The following is a 16,886-nucleotide window of genomic DNA, read 5'->3' as shown; positions in this document are numbered from 1 at the left end:
AGACCGCGAGATCGTGACCTGGCTGAAGTTGGACGCTTAACCGACTGCGCCACCCAGGCGCCCCGAGAGAGAGAGAATCTTAAGCAGGCTCCACACTCAGGGCGGAGCCCGACATGGGGCTCAATCCCACAACCCTGGCATCATGACCTGAACCGAAATCAAGAGTCGCACACTCAACACACTGAGCCACCCAGGCGCCCCAGGACCTGGAGTAGTTCTATGCCATCTCCTTCTGAAAGGAGGGCTGTTAGATGGGAAGCAGTATAAACTCACTGGCATTTAAGGTTGCCATGCTCACAGCCAGGACAGAGCAGGTCAGACCACCAGATGTTGATACCGTGAGGGTGACAGTAGCACCCACAGTGTCTGCTACAAACCCCCCAGGCACCTTCATCCAAACATGCCTACCCAGCCGAGCACCATAGCCACTCCCCTGCACCAATGCCTCCAGAGATTAAGACAGACAGTTGAGTCCAAATTGAGTTTAATAAGGAGTTCCACATCGGGGAGGGATTCAATGGAAATGGGGAGATTGGGGACAGGGGGGTCCAGCCAGTGGAGTTCTGAATTAGAAAGCATATGACCTAGGGAGCTCACATCCTATGTCTCAGAGGTAACTCACATCCTATGTCTCAGAGGTAAGGACCTGAATGGTGTGGGTCCTGGGGAGGTTTGGGGGGTCATCTTAGGAGCTCTACTGGGTGGCACTGGGAGCTATTTGGGGGTACTCCAAGTACTGTGTAGGGAAATCACATCTGGGGTTCTAGGTGTGAACGGTCGAGTAGGGGAGGGGGCCCCAAAAGATCCCAATGGGGAAAGGGCTAGGGGTCCAGGTGTTTCACAGAAACAATCAAGGGGCCTCGATTTCACAGAAATCATCAAGAGGGCTCCTTGTAGGTGGGAGAGGGGTATTACACCACCCCAAATATTGGGGATTGTTTACACCCCCGCAGCCATTTTGGGGTTTTAATGTAAGACCCCAATGGCAGGACATTCCACATACATTATCACGGATTTGCAACATTAGCATACGCTGGCTGTCCCACAGGACGGTGGGGACTGGAAAATCAGTCCAGGTTCTGGGTTTGAGTCCTAAGAGGACAGGCCTGGGGGTGCCACACGGCTCCTTTTCAACAGCTGCCGGAGCTGCAGACAAGACAAGGCAGAGGAAGAGAAGTTAGGGAGGTTGGAAGGAGAGGTGGGGGACACAAACACTGTGAAGTTGGGGGTTAAAGTGGAGAAGCAGAGTAAGATCAACTGGGTTTGCAGGTCAGAGGTTCAGAGTCAAGATTTAGGGTTAGGGACGAAGGTTCAAACACTGAGAAAAGGTTCAGGAGCCAGAACTGGGGATGGAAGGAAAGCTGGGGTGTGTTCCCACCTTGGGGTTACCATTGAGGACTGGGAGTCAAAGAGTAGAGGCAAGGGATCAGACGTCACATTTAGGGGTCAGAAGTCCCACTCTGACGTCAGGGCTGGGGCAGGGCGTTGGAGGTCAAACTTGGGAATCAAAGGTCACACCCTGAAGTCATGATTCAGGGATAGAAGTACAGGCCATACTCTGAGGTCAAGGTTGAAGGAGAGGTTAGGAGGAGTCACCAATACCAGGTATGAAATCCAACACTGGGGTCAGAGATCATATTTTCAAGTCAGGGTTGGATAGGGATCAAAGTCACCTTCTGAGATTAAAATCACCCTCTAAAGTCATGAATGAGTAGCGTCAGGCGTTCACCCTGTTAAGTCAGAGGCCACTCTACAGTCAGGGTGGGCTCAGTGCTCACCCCTTCAGGGCCCGGCCCGGGCCGCAGCAGGTGGACAGGCTGCTCATTCTCCAGGTTTCGCAGTGTTGGATCTGCCCCAGCTGCCAGCAGGCGCCGCACGATGGCCTCCTGGGGTGGCCCAGGGGGCAGGGCAGCCGCCATGTGGAGGGCTGTGTTCCCATGGGCCTGGAGACAGTGAGGGGAGGACTGATAAGGATTCAGACTCAGCTGGCCTCGACCCTCAACAGGTACCCTTCATATTCCACATTCTGCCACACCCAAGTCCCACACTCCCGCCTTCACATCCATGTCCCACATGCCCCCAGTGACATCCCAGAATCCCCTCCACAATCACATTCCACACACCCCTCTATGTCCTATGCATTCCCCCAATTACACCCACATCCTATACAGTCCCCTCCCATGCTCCGTACATTGTCCCCTCCACAGCCATAGCCCACAGGACTCCCAACATCCCACTGCCCCTGTCATATCTCACACAACCTGCACATGCCAGCCTAGGCCCCTACCTTCATGTTGACAAAGGCCCGCAAGTCTCCCCGTGGCAGCTCCAGCAGCAGCTGAACCAGGGTGGGATTGGCAGCCTGCACGGCCAGATGCAGAACCGTCTTGTTGCTCTTGATTTCCTATAGAGAAGGGAACAGCAGAGGTCAGGCCAGTCCTCACACCCAGGGTCCCTCCCATGGAACCCAAGAGCCTTTAGACACCTTGTCTCCCCTTTACAAGCACCCAGGGGTGCCTTATACAGTTATAGGTGTTGTGCACCGTACAAGAGTACCACGTTTAAGAGGGTGCCTTTCACATCGAACGCATCCCAGAACTATACATTTATTATGACAATTTTCCAGCCCAAGTGACTCTGGGCTAGCAGCTGCCTGGCCACCCCACATTCTAAGAGGCACAGTAAAATGTACCTGCATCCCACATGGACAGTCTTTACCTATAAGGATGGGACCTGAGCAGCATCAATCAGGAGCCTAAGCAAGCCTATATCCACTTCTATACTGAGCTGTTCTCTTCATATTTTGGAGCAAATAAATGCATTTTCCAGGGTGAAACCTTATTATGTACCCTTAAAGAGTTTGTAATGATAACGGACATTAAAAAATATTATGTGTTTAGGAATGCCTGGGTGGCTCAGTTGGTAAAGCATCCGGTGCCTCTCTCTCCTCAGGTCATGATCTCACAGTTCATGCGATCAAGTCCCGAGTCAGGCTCTACACTGACAGCAAGGAGCCTGTTTGGGATTCATTCTCTCTCTCTCTGCCCCTTCCCTGCACATGCATGCACGTACGTGCACACACACTCTCTCTCAAAATAAATAAGCCTTGAAAATTAAAAAAAATATATGTTTGTTTATACAAGTCAAAATAACCTAGTTGGCTCACCAAATATATTACGAAGAGAAGACAAGGAGACGGAGGGAGAAGCTCTAAATTAAGAGAGACCCTAAAAGTCTTATTATGGCAATATGTGGGCTTTATCTGGATCCTAGTTTTTGTAACAAAAAAAAATAAATATCCATTTAGAGTCAATCAGAAATTTGAACACGGCCAGGATATTTGGTATTTTGAGATTAATTTTTTTAAGGTGGAATAATCGTACTGAGGTTAAAAGAGTTCTTAACTTTAAAGACACAAATATTTATAGATAAAAAATGCTCGGGTTTGCTCTAAAATAACATAGGGATGCATGGGTGGCTCAGTCGGTTAGGCATCCGACTCTTGATTTCAGCTCAGGTCAGGATCTCACAGTTCATGGGACCCAGCCCCACATCGGGCCCTTGTGCTGACATGGCAGAGCCCATTTGGGATTCTCCCTCTCCCTCTCTCTCTCTGCCCCTCTCTTACTCACTCTGTCTCCCAAAATAAACAAACACTAAAAAAATTTTTCTAAATAAACTAATATAGGCAAGTGAGGGAATGGATGGGGCAGGACTGGCTACTAGTTGCTGATTATTGATGTTGGGTACGGGGAGTTCACTATACCATTTTCTGTATTTTATCTGTGTTCAAAATTCTTTAACTAAAAAACAAAACTAAATAATAAGTGGATGTTTAATTCTCTCAGCCAGCCTGTGAAGAAGCTACTATCAGAGGAAGGAGAATAATATATTTATGAAGAGGTGGATTCTGGCGTCAGACCACCTGGGTTCTAATCCCTTCTCTGATACTCACAAGCTGTAAGATTTTTGACACTGTGCCTCGGTTTTTCTTACCAGTGAAACAGAAAAAGTGATAATAGCACACATGTCAAAGGATGTTTGTGGACTCAATTAGCTAATCCATGAAACGCAGTACTAGACGAATAGTAGGTGCTGGATAAATATAAGCTAAGATCAGTAATGTTACTCTTAGGGGCACAGAAAAATGAAGTCATAGGCTCAAGTTCACATAGCTGGGAAGAGACAAAGCCAGCATTTGTTTGAAGCCCCTGAACATCCAGGTGACCCACCCCACACCATCCAGGTGACCCACCCTCCTAGGGGCGGCCCACTGCCCAGCTCACCTGGCTGGTGTGATCAGCACCCATGTGCAGCAACATTTGGACACAAGCCAGCCTGTCTCGGGCCTGGGTACTCAGCACCCGGGAACATAGGTCCGGTGGGTGCATAGCAACATTGAGGGCCAGGATGGCCGTGTGGAGAGGGGTGAGGCCTGCAGAATGGAGACAGTGAGGGCTCTGTGTCTGAAGCACCCACCCCACCTGCCACACCTGCCCTGCTCACCACCCAACTCACCCTCAAAGTCTCTGGCTTCTAGGTCAACCTGAACCCCGGAGTTAATCACAGCCTGAGTAGGAGAAGGCAGAGTGCTGGATTAGAGTCTCCCTGGGCCTCCTAGCCCCGGAAGCCATGATTTGAGCAACCAGTCCATCCCATCCACCCCCCTGGTCAGCGGGCCATACCGAGAGGACTCCTGGGAGCCCATAGGTAGCGGCCACATGCAAGACAGAACGTCCCCGATGATCAGTGGCATTGGGCTCTGCTCCCAGGTTCAGTAGATCCTCCACAATCAGGGGCTGGTTGGCGGCGGCAGCCACCAGGAGAGGGGTCTGCAAGACATAAGAAGATCAGTCTGGGGCCCCTGTCTGAAATCCAGGCCCCAGACCTTCTGCCTTCAATCCAGGAGTCCAGGCCCCTGGCCCTCACCTTGCCCTTATGCTCACGAATGTCCAGATGTCTGTACATTTGGAGCATCTCAGCTGCAGCATATGCTGCCCAGCGCAAGCCACGAGCCGCAAACAGGTGCAGGAGCCTGAGGACAGGTAGGGGGACACTGGTGAGCACAGCACCCCAGCTAAGCCAGGAGCATGCAGACTGCGATCCCCTATACTCACGTGTCTCCCTCCTCATCCTGGGCCAGCAGCCGTTGTGGCCCCAAAGCCAGCATGTGAGCACGGGCTGTGTCCAGAGATGGTCCGGTGGTCACGGGAGGCATCTGTGGGGGTCCTGAGGGGAGTCCAGAACCTCTCCAGGATCCTGCCTGTGGCAGGGAAGGTTCTGCATAAAGCCGGGTATCCAGGGGGTCCTGAAGGGTGCATGTGGTGGGAAGAGCCAATCAGCTGAGCATTCTCTCTTCCTAACATATATACATACACATACAGAGTGCCAGGTACAGTGGCTGGGTGTCCCATGTGTACCAAATGACCTTGGACCTCTGGGCCTCAGTGTTGCCCATCTGAAGAATAGGACCTTAATCCAGCATGAGGGCAACTGGGGATTTTAGGGGCCCTTCAGTATCCTGTTCCCACTCTGTATCTCACCTCCATCCCCACAGAAAATGGACACTGGCGCCCTGGGTCGGAGGGTGGGTAGAAGTCGGGAGTCAGGAAACCTTCAGCAGCAGAAGCAGGGTAAGAGTAGGGGCTGTCTGTGTAGGCAGCATGCGTGTTGGGGTCCCAGTCTGGAAAGCCTGTGGTGGGGGCCAGGCTGCCAAGTCCAGAACCCACAGTCTCCTGGTGTACTGGCAAGCGAGAATGGCCTGTGAGAGGAGGAGCAGGGGCAGGCCTGGTTACCAGAGTCAGGGAAGTCATCAAGGCTGGAGGACCTGTGTGAGAGCCCGGAACCTCCCAAGGTGCTGGGAGCTAGTCCTCGTCCGTGTGGGACACCAAAGGGCTGGGACCCCGAATCTAGGACGCCGAGGGGTTGGAAGCTTGGACTTCTGAAACCTGGACTCCTGGGACACTGTGGGGCTGAGGGCCTAGACTCCCGGAGCAACAGAAGGCTGGGAGCCTGGGCCCCTGCAACACGGAAGGGCTACGTACTTAGATTACAGGGCTCCAAAGAATCTGGGAGATCAAACTGCCACTGGGTCCCAGCAAGAGAAGGTCTGACTCCTACGCTCCCAAAAGTCCTAAGATTTGGAATGTTTGAGTCCCTGAAGAAAGCTGGGGCTGTGAGCTGAGGGAAGCAGATGATTTTCCAGACTTACCTGCCTCACTCTCATTCACAGATGGGGTCAGGGACTGGGCCAGAGGAGGTGGAAACTGTCCCTGTAGAGGCAGAGACAAAAAGGAACAAGGGAGAATTTATATGACCGATCCCTCAGCATCCATTCCCCCACCCACAGCGTATCTAAGTCAGGACTAGCCTCTCATCTGTTCTGAGGGCCCAGCAGGACATCAAGTCCTTGCCCAATGGGGCAGAACCTCATGAGAGTTGTAGTTCACAAGCCTCCATGGGCCTTACCGGTACCCCACCAGCATCAGGCTGCTGCTGACGGCGCCTCTGTTCCTCCAGGAGCTTCTTCACTGTTTGTGACGGGCAGTGGCTGCGTTCACCCCGGCTCACTAGGCGGGGGGGGGTGGGGGGGGTGGGTGGGAGATGGAGGGAAATAATTAGGGGTCTTTAAGTCACCCAACCACGCGGGGGAGTGGTTTTGGGTCCCTGCCTCGCCCTCCTGCACGGAAAAACTGGCACATTGACTCCGCCTGCGAACTCCAAAGCCAATCTTAGCTTTCAGGTGCAGCATCCGCCTCCGCCGCCGCCGTTTCCTTCCCTTTGCTTCGCACTTTCCCCTCTGACCCAACTTTCCACCAGCGTCGTGGAAACTGAGGAAGGGGGAGGAGGGCGCTCCTCTGCAGCACCTCCCCCCAACTTCCGTGAAAAATCCCAGCCCCCAGATCTCCCATTCCCGAGGCCTCGGGGGTCGCTGGGAATCACTCCCTGAGACGCATGCACATCTAGGTTCTCAACATCTCTGCCCTAGAAGCTGACACACTTTCCTCTGGAAACCAGGCGTCCGAGTCCCCAGCCCCTCTCCCCAAGGAACCACGAATCAATAGCCCCTAGCTCATCTGGGTTCCAGAAGTCCAGACCCCATTCCCCCTCGAGACCTAACAGTCCAGGCCCCATTTTGCGGGAGTCCGAGAGCCTAGCACCCGTTTCCCCAAGACCCAGGAGTCCGGGCCCGTCAGCCTCTTCCTCTCTAGCACTTGGGAGTCCCAGTTTGCAGAAGCCTGGTCCACACCACCCCGGAAGTCCGGGCGTTCAACGCTCACCCTTCAGAGCCCGGATTCCGGAGGAGGAAGGGTTAAGCGGGGGAGGGCAGACTCGGAAACAGCCCAGCCGCGACGCGCTGACGTCATGGCTCTCACGCAAGGGAATCTTCCAACCACCCCTTCCACGCCTGGCCGCACGCAGCAGGTGTCCCGCTGAGAGGCGGGGCGCTTGGCCAAGCGTGGAGCGCGTGGAATCCCCGCACGTGGGGAATTCCCGAACAGCCCAGGGACCCAGGGCTGGTGGAGACTCGGGAATTCCCGGGGTGGGGGGTAGGGTCAAGGCCTGCGTGGACCCCTGCGGCCAGGCGCCGGATCTTACCCCCGCGGACCCGTGGCTGATTTTTAAACAACCACGCCCCCTCCCCCAGGACTCAACCTAGCCCCTTTCTACACTCCTTCCCAGCCCCGTCCTCCCACAGGACCCAGGGGTCGGGCCTCCAGCCCCTTCACCTCCGGGACCCAGGATTCCGAATCTCCAATCCCCTACCGCCCAGGACCCAGGAGTCCAGAGTCCCAGCCGCTCCTCCATCACCACCCAGATGCCCGGGCCTCCTGGCCCCTCCAAACACCAAGTACCCTGACTCTCAGCACCCAGGCCTGATCCTCCCAGCTCCGTCTCTGGCATCCTCAAGAGCCGGACTCCCAGCCCCTCGCTCCTTCAAGGGGCCGAGCGTGTCTCACCTCCCCACCCCACCCCCATTACCTCGGGGATTCCGTGGCGCGGATTGCGGGCCCCCAGGGCCGCGGCCTCGGCGCTGCGCCAGCCTCGCTCTTTCCCGCGGAGCCGCCGCCGGGTCCCCGATCTAGGGTTGGTGCCCCGCGAGTTTTTAAACTGGGGTTCTAGCACCGCCCGGTCATGGGTAGGGCCCGCCCACAGGCCTGGGAGTCCCCGTGTCGCGCTCTAGCAAGCCGAGTCTCTGAATGGGCGGGGCTGACACTGCGAGCCAGACTCCTGAGTCTCCCAGGAAAGAGGCAGCTGGGGGCCCCATCTTAGGTCTGAAGGAGAAGTGGGCCTAGAACAGCCGAGTCCTGAAGGAGGAGAGCACTGAGGGCCTAGACTTCTGAGGCTCTATCCAAGGGGGTGATGGAGGTTTCGATTTCTGGGTCCTGGGCCGAGAGGGGACAGTATTACTGTGTCCTGGGGGAAGAGGGGACTGGGGTCCCGGTCCCCAGGGAGGGACATCTGTTGGTAAGAGCGACCATAGGTGGGCTCAAGTTTCTCCCTTTCCCCCCCATCACCTTCTTTTTCAGAGGGCAGTTCTCATTTATTCATCATCATTAAAAATGATTTATTACTGCAAGAGAGGTATTTTGCTGGGCGCTGTGGTATAGCTGTGAACTAAGCAGCCAGGAATTCCCAGCCCTCAAGCCAACTGACATTCCAGGGGAGGCTCATTCTCGGTTCCCATCTCAGTGATCATGTTAATCATTTCTCCCAGGCTCTCAAGGCTTCTGCTCTCCTGATTCTCCTCCCTCACATGCTGTTGCTTCCCTGGCTGTTTCCGCCTCTTCACCCATTCTTGGGGGCCAGGGGCACTCCTCTGTCTGTACTCACTTCCTTGGTGACCTCATCCAGTCTCGTGGCTTTAAATACCATCCATAAGCCATCAACCTGAAAATTTACATTTCCAGACCAGATTTATCCCCTGAATTCATAGATGCAGCTGTGGTCATTCAGTTCCACGAGGAATCTGTCAGGCATTTCCAACTCAGTGTCCCCAGACCTTGACACTTTCCCCTAAACCTGCTTCCCCTCATTTGCCATCTCTGTCAAAGGATGCCCCAACTTTTCAGTTGCTCAGTCCAGAAGTTTTGGTCATCCTGAATCCCTCTGTCTCTTCACACGCCCATACCTACATGGTTAACAAATTTTGTTGGTTCTACTTCCAGAATCTTTCCATCTCTCCAGTGCCCACAACGTGGTCCATCTGTCACCTCCCACCTGAACAAACATAGCAGCCTCCCTGGTCTCTGACCCTACCCCCAAAGGCAGTCACAGGGACTCACCACTTCTACCCCTCCCACACACACAGGAAGCAGGTGGCCTTGTCACCAGCAGGGTGATATCCGCTATTGCTTGCTTCTCTACTCCCCCACTGTTCCTCAGGACTTCTCTGGACCAAAGCCTTTTGCCAGACCCCTTCTAGCCCCTACCCACCATGGCCCCTTCCAGTGACATCCTGTTCCTGCTTTTGCTCCCAGGTGAAGCCAGTGGCTATGGGGGGTGGCAGGCACGGTATTTATGAAAAGGGTGGCTCAGGTGGCATCTGAAGGGAGGGGTGCTGAGAGCAGATCCTCCCAGTACCCCTTCCTTCCTCGAGATCCATTTGGCTTCAGAGGCTGGTTCTCTGGGGAGAGAAACGGAGTCTGGAGCCTCTGCCTGTTAATCGCCCCATCTCCCTGCTGGGTCTGTCTCTACTTCTTCTTCTGATTTCCTATCTCTGTGTGTCTTTGGGAGCTCCCCTTCCCATCTGGCCGCTTTCTCATCTGCTCCCTCTGGAGTGGAGGTTGCTTCTCAGGACACCACCTTTCCCTGCACCCTGTTTTGGGAACCACCTCTCCCTGCTGACCCGCCTTCCCTCTCTTTTCACAGTGGCTGCGGCTCTGACAACCCCAGGTGAGAAATCAGCACTCCTTCCCTTTTGCCATGGCCCTTCAGGTACTGCTTCTGTCCCTAAAGTGTGGCCTGAGGGTCCTGGAACACCCCAGGTCACCCCCTCACCTCTCACCCCCAAATCAGAGCCCCCAGAGGACCTGCAGCCCTCTCTGGGTCCCCGTATCACTGCTCTCATCACCAAATTGAAGCCCCAGGGACTCAGCCACCCCCAGCCTTCTTTGGGAGTACCCACTAGGCCCGAAGCATCACCCATGTCTCTCTGTGCTGGGACACCCCCACCTGTCTCCAGTCCTCCACCTCCCCTTTCATCCCCCAAGTCAAACCCAGAGAATCTCAGACACCCGCCCCCCACCCCCCACACACCCCAGGGACTTCCTCTGTCCCATATGCCCAAAGTGCAGTCCTGAGGGTCTGGAACCCCCTCCCCCCACCTCAATCCCCTTCTGTCTGGGCGCCACCCACCAGGTTCCTGTTCCGGATGTGGGCCCCCCTCCCTGCCGATGCTGGTAGGCCTCATGGCCGCCGATTTGGTGGTGTCGCTGCTGATCGTTGCCGTGGTGTTTGTGTGTGCTTGCCCCCGCCGCAGGCCCACCCAAGGTGAGGGCAGAGACAGGATGGGGCCCGGAGGGGCTGATGGCCCTAGGGAGGGGGTCCCCAGGGAGGTGTCCCCCAGGGAAGCCCTGGAGGATATGCTGGGGAAACCCTGGGGGTGGTGCATGGGGGAACTCCTGAGGAAACCCCTGAGGCAGGGGGTCCCCAGGAAGGTGGAGACGTGGGTGGCTGGTAGGTGGTCAGGCCTCATGCTTTCTCTCCCCCCACCCCCAGAAGATGACAAAATCTACATGAACATGCCTGGCAGGGGCTGACCCCCTTGTAAGTGACACCTTTGACTTCTGACCCTCTCATCCTGCATTGTGTGTGGTGGCACAGGATACCCACTCCCGACTTGGGTTGGAATAAAGCAACTGAAATACCTCTAGTTCTGTTTGTTTGTTTTTTAAGATGTTTTGGGGGGGGGGGGGCGCCTGGGTGGCTCCATCAGTTAAGCGTCTGACTCTTGACTTTGGCTCAGATCATAATCACGTGGTTGGTGAGATGGAGCCCCGCGTCTGCACTGACAGCTCAGCACCTGCCTGGGATTCTCGGTCTCCCTCTGTCTGCCCCTCCCCCACACTCTCTCAAAAATAAATAAACATTAAAAAAAAAAAAAGATTGTAAGGGCGCCTGGGTGTGGGTGGCTCAGTCGGTTAAGCATCCAACTTTGGCTCAGGTCACGGTCTCGTGGTTCGTGGGTTCGAGTCCCATATGCTCCCATATCTCGGAGTCTGGAGCCTACTTCAGATTCTGTGTCTCCCTCTCTGCCCCTCCCCTGCTCACGCTCTATCTCTCTCTGTGTCTCAAAAATAAATATTAAAAAAATTTTTAAAAACAATTTAAGTCATCTCCACAGCCGATGTGGGGCTTGAACTTACAACCCTGAGATCAAGAGTTGCACGCTCTTCCAACTGAGCCAGCCAGGTGCTCCAAAACACTTCCAGTTCTAAGTCTTCCTCAAAGAACCCCAGGGTCCCCAGAGCTTCCCTCCCTCCCAGGAACTTCACATATCCCCTGCTCCTTCAGCCCAGAGATCTGGAACAACTCAATAGTGTTTTTGTGTGCCATGTTTATTTGGGAGCAGTGGTGGAGAAAAGTCTGACATCTCAGGGAGAGCACTCTGGATCTGTATCTCGGTGGGAGGAGGAATAAGGTGCTGGGTAGGCATCAGGAATGACTGGATCCAGGCATCAGGTTGTTGACTGCTGTGGTTTGGGCTCATTTGTAATATGGCCTCTGTATGTTGAGGTCACTGTAGACATCTGACCTCTGACCTTGGAGCTCCTAATGGGAGGGACAGGGTGGGAACCATTAGTGGAAGAGGTACACTGAATAAACTTAAAACAAAATTCATTCTTCTCCCAGTAGCCTGTAAAGCTCCTAGCAGCTTCGTCCACCTTGCAACCATGGAAGACATCCGGATTTTAATCAAGTGCATTCAGTCTTTCCCCTCCTGCTCTGCCTCACCATCATGTCCCAGCCTCAGGGCCTTTGTGTGTGCTGTTCTCTCTGCCTAGAACACAGGTTTCCTGGATATTCCCATGGATGGTTCCTTCTCCACCTGCAAGTCTCAGCTCATGTCACTTCCTCAGAGAAGCACTTCTTGATATACCCCATCTCATTTCTCCCCTCCACACGCACACCCCAGTCACTGCCACACCAGCTTTGTTTCCCTCGTGATACTTCCCCCAATGATATTATGTTAATTTGCTTCAAGTCCATCTCTCCAACTAGTACGTAAACTGTTGCTGTGTAGGTGCTCAACAAATTCTACCAAAGGATAAATAAATTAGAATAACGCTTTCCCCCAAAATTTCACCGCCCCCGGTAACTGAAAATCTCCCTCATTCTTCTGGACCTCATGGAGCCAAACTCAAGATCCTTACACCTTACAAAAAGACTTTTTAATCCACAAGGGAAGCAGAGCAAAGCTGGCTGCAGGTAAGTAAGAGATTTCATAGAACAAGGCTCACAATTGAGGGGGAGGTTTATGGTCCAAAGAGACAGACTTCAGATTGAATCCCTGAAATCATATGCAAACGACTGGTCTGGGTGCACACCTCGATGGGAAGGGGTCTGTTCAGCTTCCATTAGATTCTCGCAGGAGCCCATGACCCCCAAAAGGGTTGAGAAGGACATTGACAGAGAGGCAAGAGAAGGAGAGATGCCTCTGTCTGCATGGGTGGTTCTTAAGAAGGGTTTCAAGGGTACTTGTACCGCCCCTAGATTATATGTACGATTTTGTAAATTTTTGTGTGGATTTTCTGAGGAATCTCTAGCTTTCATCAGCTTCTCAAAGCGATACAGGATCCCTCCTTCCAAAAAATTCTAAAACTCCTCTCTTCAGAGTTACTGAATTAGAGCTGAATTATATCCTCTTGCCCTTCTAAAAGCTTCTCCCAGAAATCATTCTGTCCTGAACAATTCAGTGCCTGCCTGAAGGTTAAGGCCTGCATTTGCCCTTGCAAAGGTAAAGCCATCCCCGGGTTTTCTCACACATTTTAAGCTGTGCATAAGGTCATGATTGATCACTGAAAGCCCTTGTGGACAGATCACGAAAGCCCCGTTAGTCTTTGAGGGTTTGAAACGTTGCTGAGAAAGTGGCTTTAGGGTCTAGGTCCTAAAGGGACTGGGGAGGTGTTTAGGACAGACATGCACAGGGTAGGAGTGAGATGTGAGAAGCTGGGTTTCTCACCTGATATGGCGACTCTGTCTCCGTAATGCGCTGTTTCCTGGTCACTGCTGGGGGATGGGGAGTAGTGCAGGGTGCAGAGACAGTTAAGGTGGTGAATCAGGACAATTTTGTCCCTCCATCAATGTCCCTTTGGATGGTCGTGACTTGGGAGCTTACCCCTCCCTGCCAGGCAAGTCCTCAGAGGGCCCCAGGCTCTCCCCTGCCGGCCCCACTCACCGTCCACAGCCCCTCGCCCCCGAGGGAACAGCCGGCCCAGGGAGTACACAGCCAGGGCGATGAGGAGGGTCAGTACCAGGTCCCCCAGCACGATCCCCGCCAGCACACCGGGACTCACCACGGAGCAATTGCATTCTGAGAATGTGGCACAGGGGTTGTGGGGGCGGTCAGTGGGAGTTGGGAATTGGGAGGAGGTGTCAGCAGGGGTAGGTTTGGAAAGACCGGGGAACAGAGATGGGGAAGTCTTTGGGAGGCAGGGAGGGGAATTGCAGGGTCTGGGCCTACCGTTCTGTGCCTGGGCAGGGCTAAAACCTGAGGAGAGAAAAAGAAGGTAAACTGAGGCCTGGGGCTGGGACTGCAGGGTGGGCACAGAAGCTGGGGAGGCTGGGTCCTGATAGCTAGGAGATAAGAGTGGAGAATGATGTCTGGTGGGACCTGTGGGTCAGCGTCAAGGCCCCTGGACTGTACCACTTCTACCCTGACCTGCCCTGTTGCAACACCGTTAGAGTCCCCCCACCCCCGCTTCTGCCACAGGCCAGATCTTGGGGGCCCAGGCTCTGGGAGAGACCCACAAGTTTTGGGGAGCTGGGGATCTGCTTCCCTCCACCTCCCTTTTGATTCTCCTTCTACCCTGCTCTCTGCTCTGCTCCAAGCTGAGCCCAGGGACGGGGGAGGCAGTTGCAGAAGCCCCCAACTCACCACCCACAGTCAGGAGGAGAGGCAGGAACAGGAGCCTGTTGGAAGGTCCAAGGACCCCCATGACGCAGGTGACGCTGCTGGACACCAGAGTTCAAGGGCCGGTGGGATATGGTGTAGCGTCCAACCAAGTGAAGGAGGAAGTCTGAGGTGGGTGGTGGCAGGAGGGAGGAGGGGACAAGACAGGAGGAGGGACAGAGACAGATAACGCCAGAAAGAATCAGGCCAAGACGCTCCGGGGGCCACGCTACAGCCCCTAACTACCGGAACGTAAAAGGAAATGTGCCAACCCACCCCCACTCAGGGGTCAGCCATCGGTGTGACGGGAGAGTCAGTAGCTGTGATTGCCGTCAGCATTGCCTCTTCCTGGCTGGGCAGCCTTGAGCAAGCCATTCAACCTCTCTGGTCCTCAGTTTCTTTATCTGTAAAACGAGGAGTAAAATAGTACCTATTTTGTAGGGGTTTATGGGGATGGAATGAATTAATGTTTCTCGAACAGCGTCCCACACTTGTCAGCTTTTTATGAGCATCAGCTATAATTATGTGATACTCAGAGCCTTGTGGTGTTTACAGGATATTAAAAGAGAGCCATCAGGATATGGGCACTAATGAGCCGCAGGCACTCTGTCCTAAGTGTTAACTCATTTAACCCCCACAGCACCCTTCTGAGGTAGATGCTCTTATCCCCATTTTATAGAAAGGTAAAGACACTTGCCCAAGGTCACACAGGAAATAAAGGTGATAGTGAAATACAGGACCCAGGGACAGATATTCGACCCTTAGAAGAGAAAGAAAAAAAGAACCAAGACGAAAGAAAGATAAGGAAGGAGAAAGAGATGGCGAGGCTGAGAAAGAGAGAGAGAGAGAGAGAGAGAGAGAGAGAGGCAGGCAGTGACACCAAAACACACAGCACGGACACAGGATTGAGCGTTTGGGGTGAGGCAAGTGGGGGGACAACATGGTGACCACTGGGCCAGGCTGGGCTGCCCCACCAAATGAGGAAGTAGCTGGAAGTGAGGACAGAGGGAGGGCACCCAGGGGGAGACAGGGACTTCTAGGCCCCTACAGGAGCCTGAGCTGGGACTGGCTAGGAGGAACCTGAGGTTAAGTCACTGGGGGATGGGCCAGCGGCAGGAAGCCCCCCTCCCCCATCCAGGCGTCACACCCCGCGGCTCCCTGGGCCTGGGCTTAGGAGAGAAAAGGGGAACCTGGATGCTGGTCATGGGACAGGCTCCGAGTGGCCCTTTGTGGTGGGGGGATTTGGAGGCCAGAGGAGGGTCAGGGCCCAGTCCGAGGGAGCACCGGCTGCTAACAGCCTCCATCGCCCAGGCCTGGCCAAGTCTCCAACACCCCCAGCCCTACCACCGCCAGGTCTGGAGTGAGCACGGAGAGAAGAGGCGAGCTGTGGAGGCCCTTCCAGCAGCACACTAGGCCTCAAGGTGGCTGACGCTGAGCGAGCCGTGGTCTCAGTCAGCGACCACAGGAAGCTCTCAGCCTGGAGGGTCTTGAATCAGGCGTTTGTGGGCTCCCTCTGGCTGGGCAGGGGGAGCACACTGCAGGGGGCAGGGACCAAAGCAGGGGCCAGGCTGCCGCTACAGTCCAAAATATTGAGAGGATTTTGTGACGTCTACCGGAATAATGCCCGCGTGGCACCCTGTATGTGCTCAGTGAATATTCATCAGTATCCTCATCATTACAGTTATCGTCATCAGTACTTCAAGTCTCCAGTTCTGGGCTCCTCTTGATGAAAGTCCTCCCTCAACCCCTCAAACTCAGCCCCGCAACCCGGTCCTCCCGGCTCCAGCCAGGCCTGAGCCGTCCCCGGAATCCAGTCTGACAGCGCGCTCATGCACCATCCAATCAAGCAGCTGCGGCCCTTGGGCTGGTGCTGGGTTCGAGTCCCAGAGCCTCCCCTTTCCACTGCTGAGATGTGGGGAAGTCCGAGCTCTCCCAAGGGAACTGACTGAGTTAGTGGCAGATATTTGTGGGAGGTGGGGTAGAGGCTCTTTACCAACCAGAAGTGAAGTATTTCAATATTTTAGCATCTCGTATGATCGCACCGGTACGGGCCGCAGGATGCTGGCCGGGGCTGGTCGGGCTGGGCTCTCAAGGGTGGGCGAACCATTGAGTGAAAGAAGGCTGTGATGGGGGGCACCCAGCTGACTGCGAGCCACCCTCACAGGGTGCCAGACTCCAGGAAGTGGGGCTGTTTCACCCTCCCTTGAGATCGGTAAAATGTCTCAATGTCTCCTGGCAGAAGCCCAAGAGTTGGGCAAGGCCCAGACTGACTTTGCCAGAAAGCAGGCAATGTGCCTAGCCTGTAACAAGCTTGCCTCTGTGGAAGATACAACCCCTCCTCGCGCTCCTTGCTTCCACTTTTGCCCCCTACAGCCCATCCTCCCCGTAACAACCAGAGGAAACTTGTAAAAAAAAAAAAAATTTTAATGTTTATTTATTTTTGAGGCAATGCAAGAGACAGAGTGCAAGCAGCGGAGGAGCAGACAGAGGGAGACACAGAATCCGAAGCAAGCTCCGGGCTCTGAGCTGTCAGCCCAGAGCTGGACACGGGGCTCAAACTCACGAACCGTGAGATCGTGACCTGAGCCCAAGTCAGACACCCAACCGACTGAGCCACTCAGGCGCCCCGGAGGAAGCTTTTTTGAAAAGGCAGAGAACCAGTTTTGTAAATGGCCAAAATATTAGAACAGATAATGTCACAGAAGAAGGGATGTGAATGGCCCATAAGCCTGTGAAAAAGCGTCCAACATCATTCGTCATTAGGGAAACA

General features: G+C 54.4%; 3 protein-coding genes across 6 annotated transcripts; 1 reads left to right on the top strand and 2 right to left on the bottom strand.

Annotated features, from left to right (window-relative positions):
* Positions 1-467: 467 nt before the first annotated feature.
* On the bottom strand, positions 468-7,284 carry NFKBID (NFKB inhibitor delta). 2 transcript variants are annotated; one of them, XM_043600732.1, is made up of 11 exons: positions 6,469-6,625; positions 6,212-6,272; positions 5,544-5,761; positions 5,118-5,308; positions 4,930-5,035; positions 4,686-4,832; positions 4,519-4,570; positions 4,287-4,435; positions 2,288-2,404; positions 1,779-1,943; positions 468-1,146 (listed from the first exon to the last, which is right to left on the bottom strand). In XM_043600732.1, the coding sequence occupies exons 3-11, from the start codon at positions 5,547-5,549 to the stop codon at positions 1,093-1,095; spliced, it is 987 nt and encodes a 328-aa protein (XP_043456667.1). In that variant the 5' UTR covers positions 5,550-5,761; positions 6,212-6,272; positions 6,469-6,625; the 3' UTR covers positions 468-1,092. The 2 variants fall into 2 exon arrangements, with proteins under 2 accessions (XP_043456667.1, XP_043456665.1); XM_043600730.1 differs by lacking the exon at positions 5,544-5,761 and having other exon boundaries at positions 6,469-7,284.
* Positions 7,285-9,138: 1,854 nt separating this feature from the next.
* HCST (hematopoietic cell signal transducer) lies at positions 9,139-10,876 on the top strand. Of its 2 annotated transcripts, none has more exons than XM_043600785.1 (4): positions 9,139-9,482; positions 9,874-9,897; positions 10,363-10,494; positions 10,726-10,876. In XM_043600785.1, exons 1-4 carry the CDS (start codon positions 9,440-9,442, stop codon positions 10,761-10,763), a joined length of 237 nt encoding a protein of 78 aa, XP_043456720.1. In that variant the 5' UTR covers positions 9,139-9,439; the 3' UTR covers positions 10,764-10,876. The 2 variants fall into 2 exon arrangements, with proteins under 2 accessions (XP_043456720.1, XP_043456719.1); XM_043600784.1 differs by having other exon boundaries at positions 9,308-9,482; positions 10,723-10,876.
* Positions 10,877-11,543: 667 nt separating this feature from the next.
* On the bottom strand, positions 11,544-14,243 carry LOC122495055 (transmembrane immune signaling adaptor TYROBP). 2 transcript variants are annotated; one of them, XM_043600769.1, is made up of 5 exons: positions 14,102-14,243; positions 13,688-13,714; positions 13,403-13,537; positions 13,187-13,233; positions 11,544-11,775 (listed from the first exon to the last, which is right to left on the bottom strand). In XM_043600769.1, the coding sequence occupies exons 1-5, from the start codon at positions 14,160-14,162 to the stop codon at positions 11,710-11,712; spliced, it is 336 nt and encodes a 111-aa protein (XP_043456704.1). In that variant the 5' UTR covers positions 14,163-14,243; the 3' UTR covers positions 11,544-11,709. The 2 variants fall into 2 exon arrangements, with proteins under 2 accessions (XP_043456704.1, XP_043456705.1); XM_043600770.1 differs by having other exon boundaries at positions 13,187-13,230.
* Positions 14,244-16,886: the final 2,643 nt, after the last annotated feature.

This window comes from Prionailurus bengalensis, chromosome E2 (assembly GCF_016509475.1).
Source record: "Prionailurus bengalensis isolate Pbe53 chromosome E2, Fcat_Pben_1.1_paternal_pri, whole genome shotgun sequence".
In the NCBI taxonomy this organism is placed as follows: Eukaryota; Metazoa; Chordata; class Mammalia; order Carnivora; family Felidae; genus Prionailurus; species Prionailurus bengalensis.
This window is presented reverse-complemented; position numbering and strand designations above follow the sequence as displayed.

Bases quoted from the DNA above. Each gene is read 5' to 3' on its own strand.
- HCST (XM_043600784.1), top strand. From the start codon at position 9,440: ATGGCCCCTTCCAGTGACATCCTGTTCCTGCTTTTGCTCCCAG. The intron at 9,898-10,362 runs GTGAGAAATCAG...GCCACCCACCAG, and splicing joins TGCGGCTCTGACAACCCCAG to GTTCCTGTTCCGGATGTGGG. The intron at 10,495-10,722 runs GTGAGGGCAGAG...CCCCACCCCCAG, and splicing joins CCGCCGCAGGCCCACCCAAG to AAGATGACAAAATCTACATG.
- NFKBID (XM_043600730.1), bottom strand. The intron at 4,833-4,929 runs GTGAGGGCCAGG...TATGTCTTGCAG, and splicing joins TTCGTGAGCATAAGGGCAAG to ACCCCTCTCCTGGTGGCTGC. The intron at 4,571-4,685 runs GTATGGCCCGCT...TCTCCTACTCAG, and splicing joins GGCTCCCAGGAGTCCTCTCG to GCTGTGATTAACTCCGGGGT.
- LOC122495055 (XM_043600769.1), bottom strand. From the start codon at position 14,162: ATGGGGGTCCTTGGACCTTCCAACAGGCTCCTGTTCCTGCCTCTCCTC. The intron at 13,715-14,101 runs GTGAGTTGGGGG...TTCTCTCCTCAG, and splicing joins TCTCCTCCTGACTGTGGGTG to GTTTTAGCCCTGCCCAGGCA. The intron at 13,234-13,402 runs GTGAGTGGGGCC...CCCATCCCCCAG, and splicing joins GGGGCGAGGGGCTGTGGACG to CAGTGACCAGGAAACAGCGC.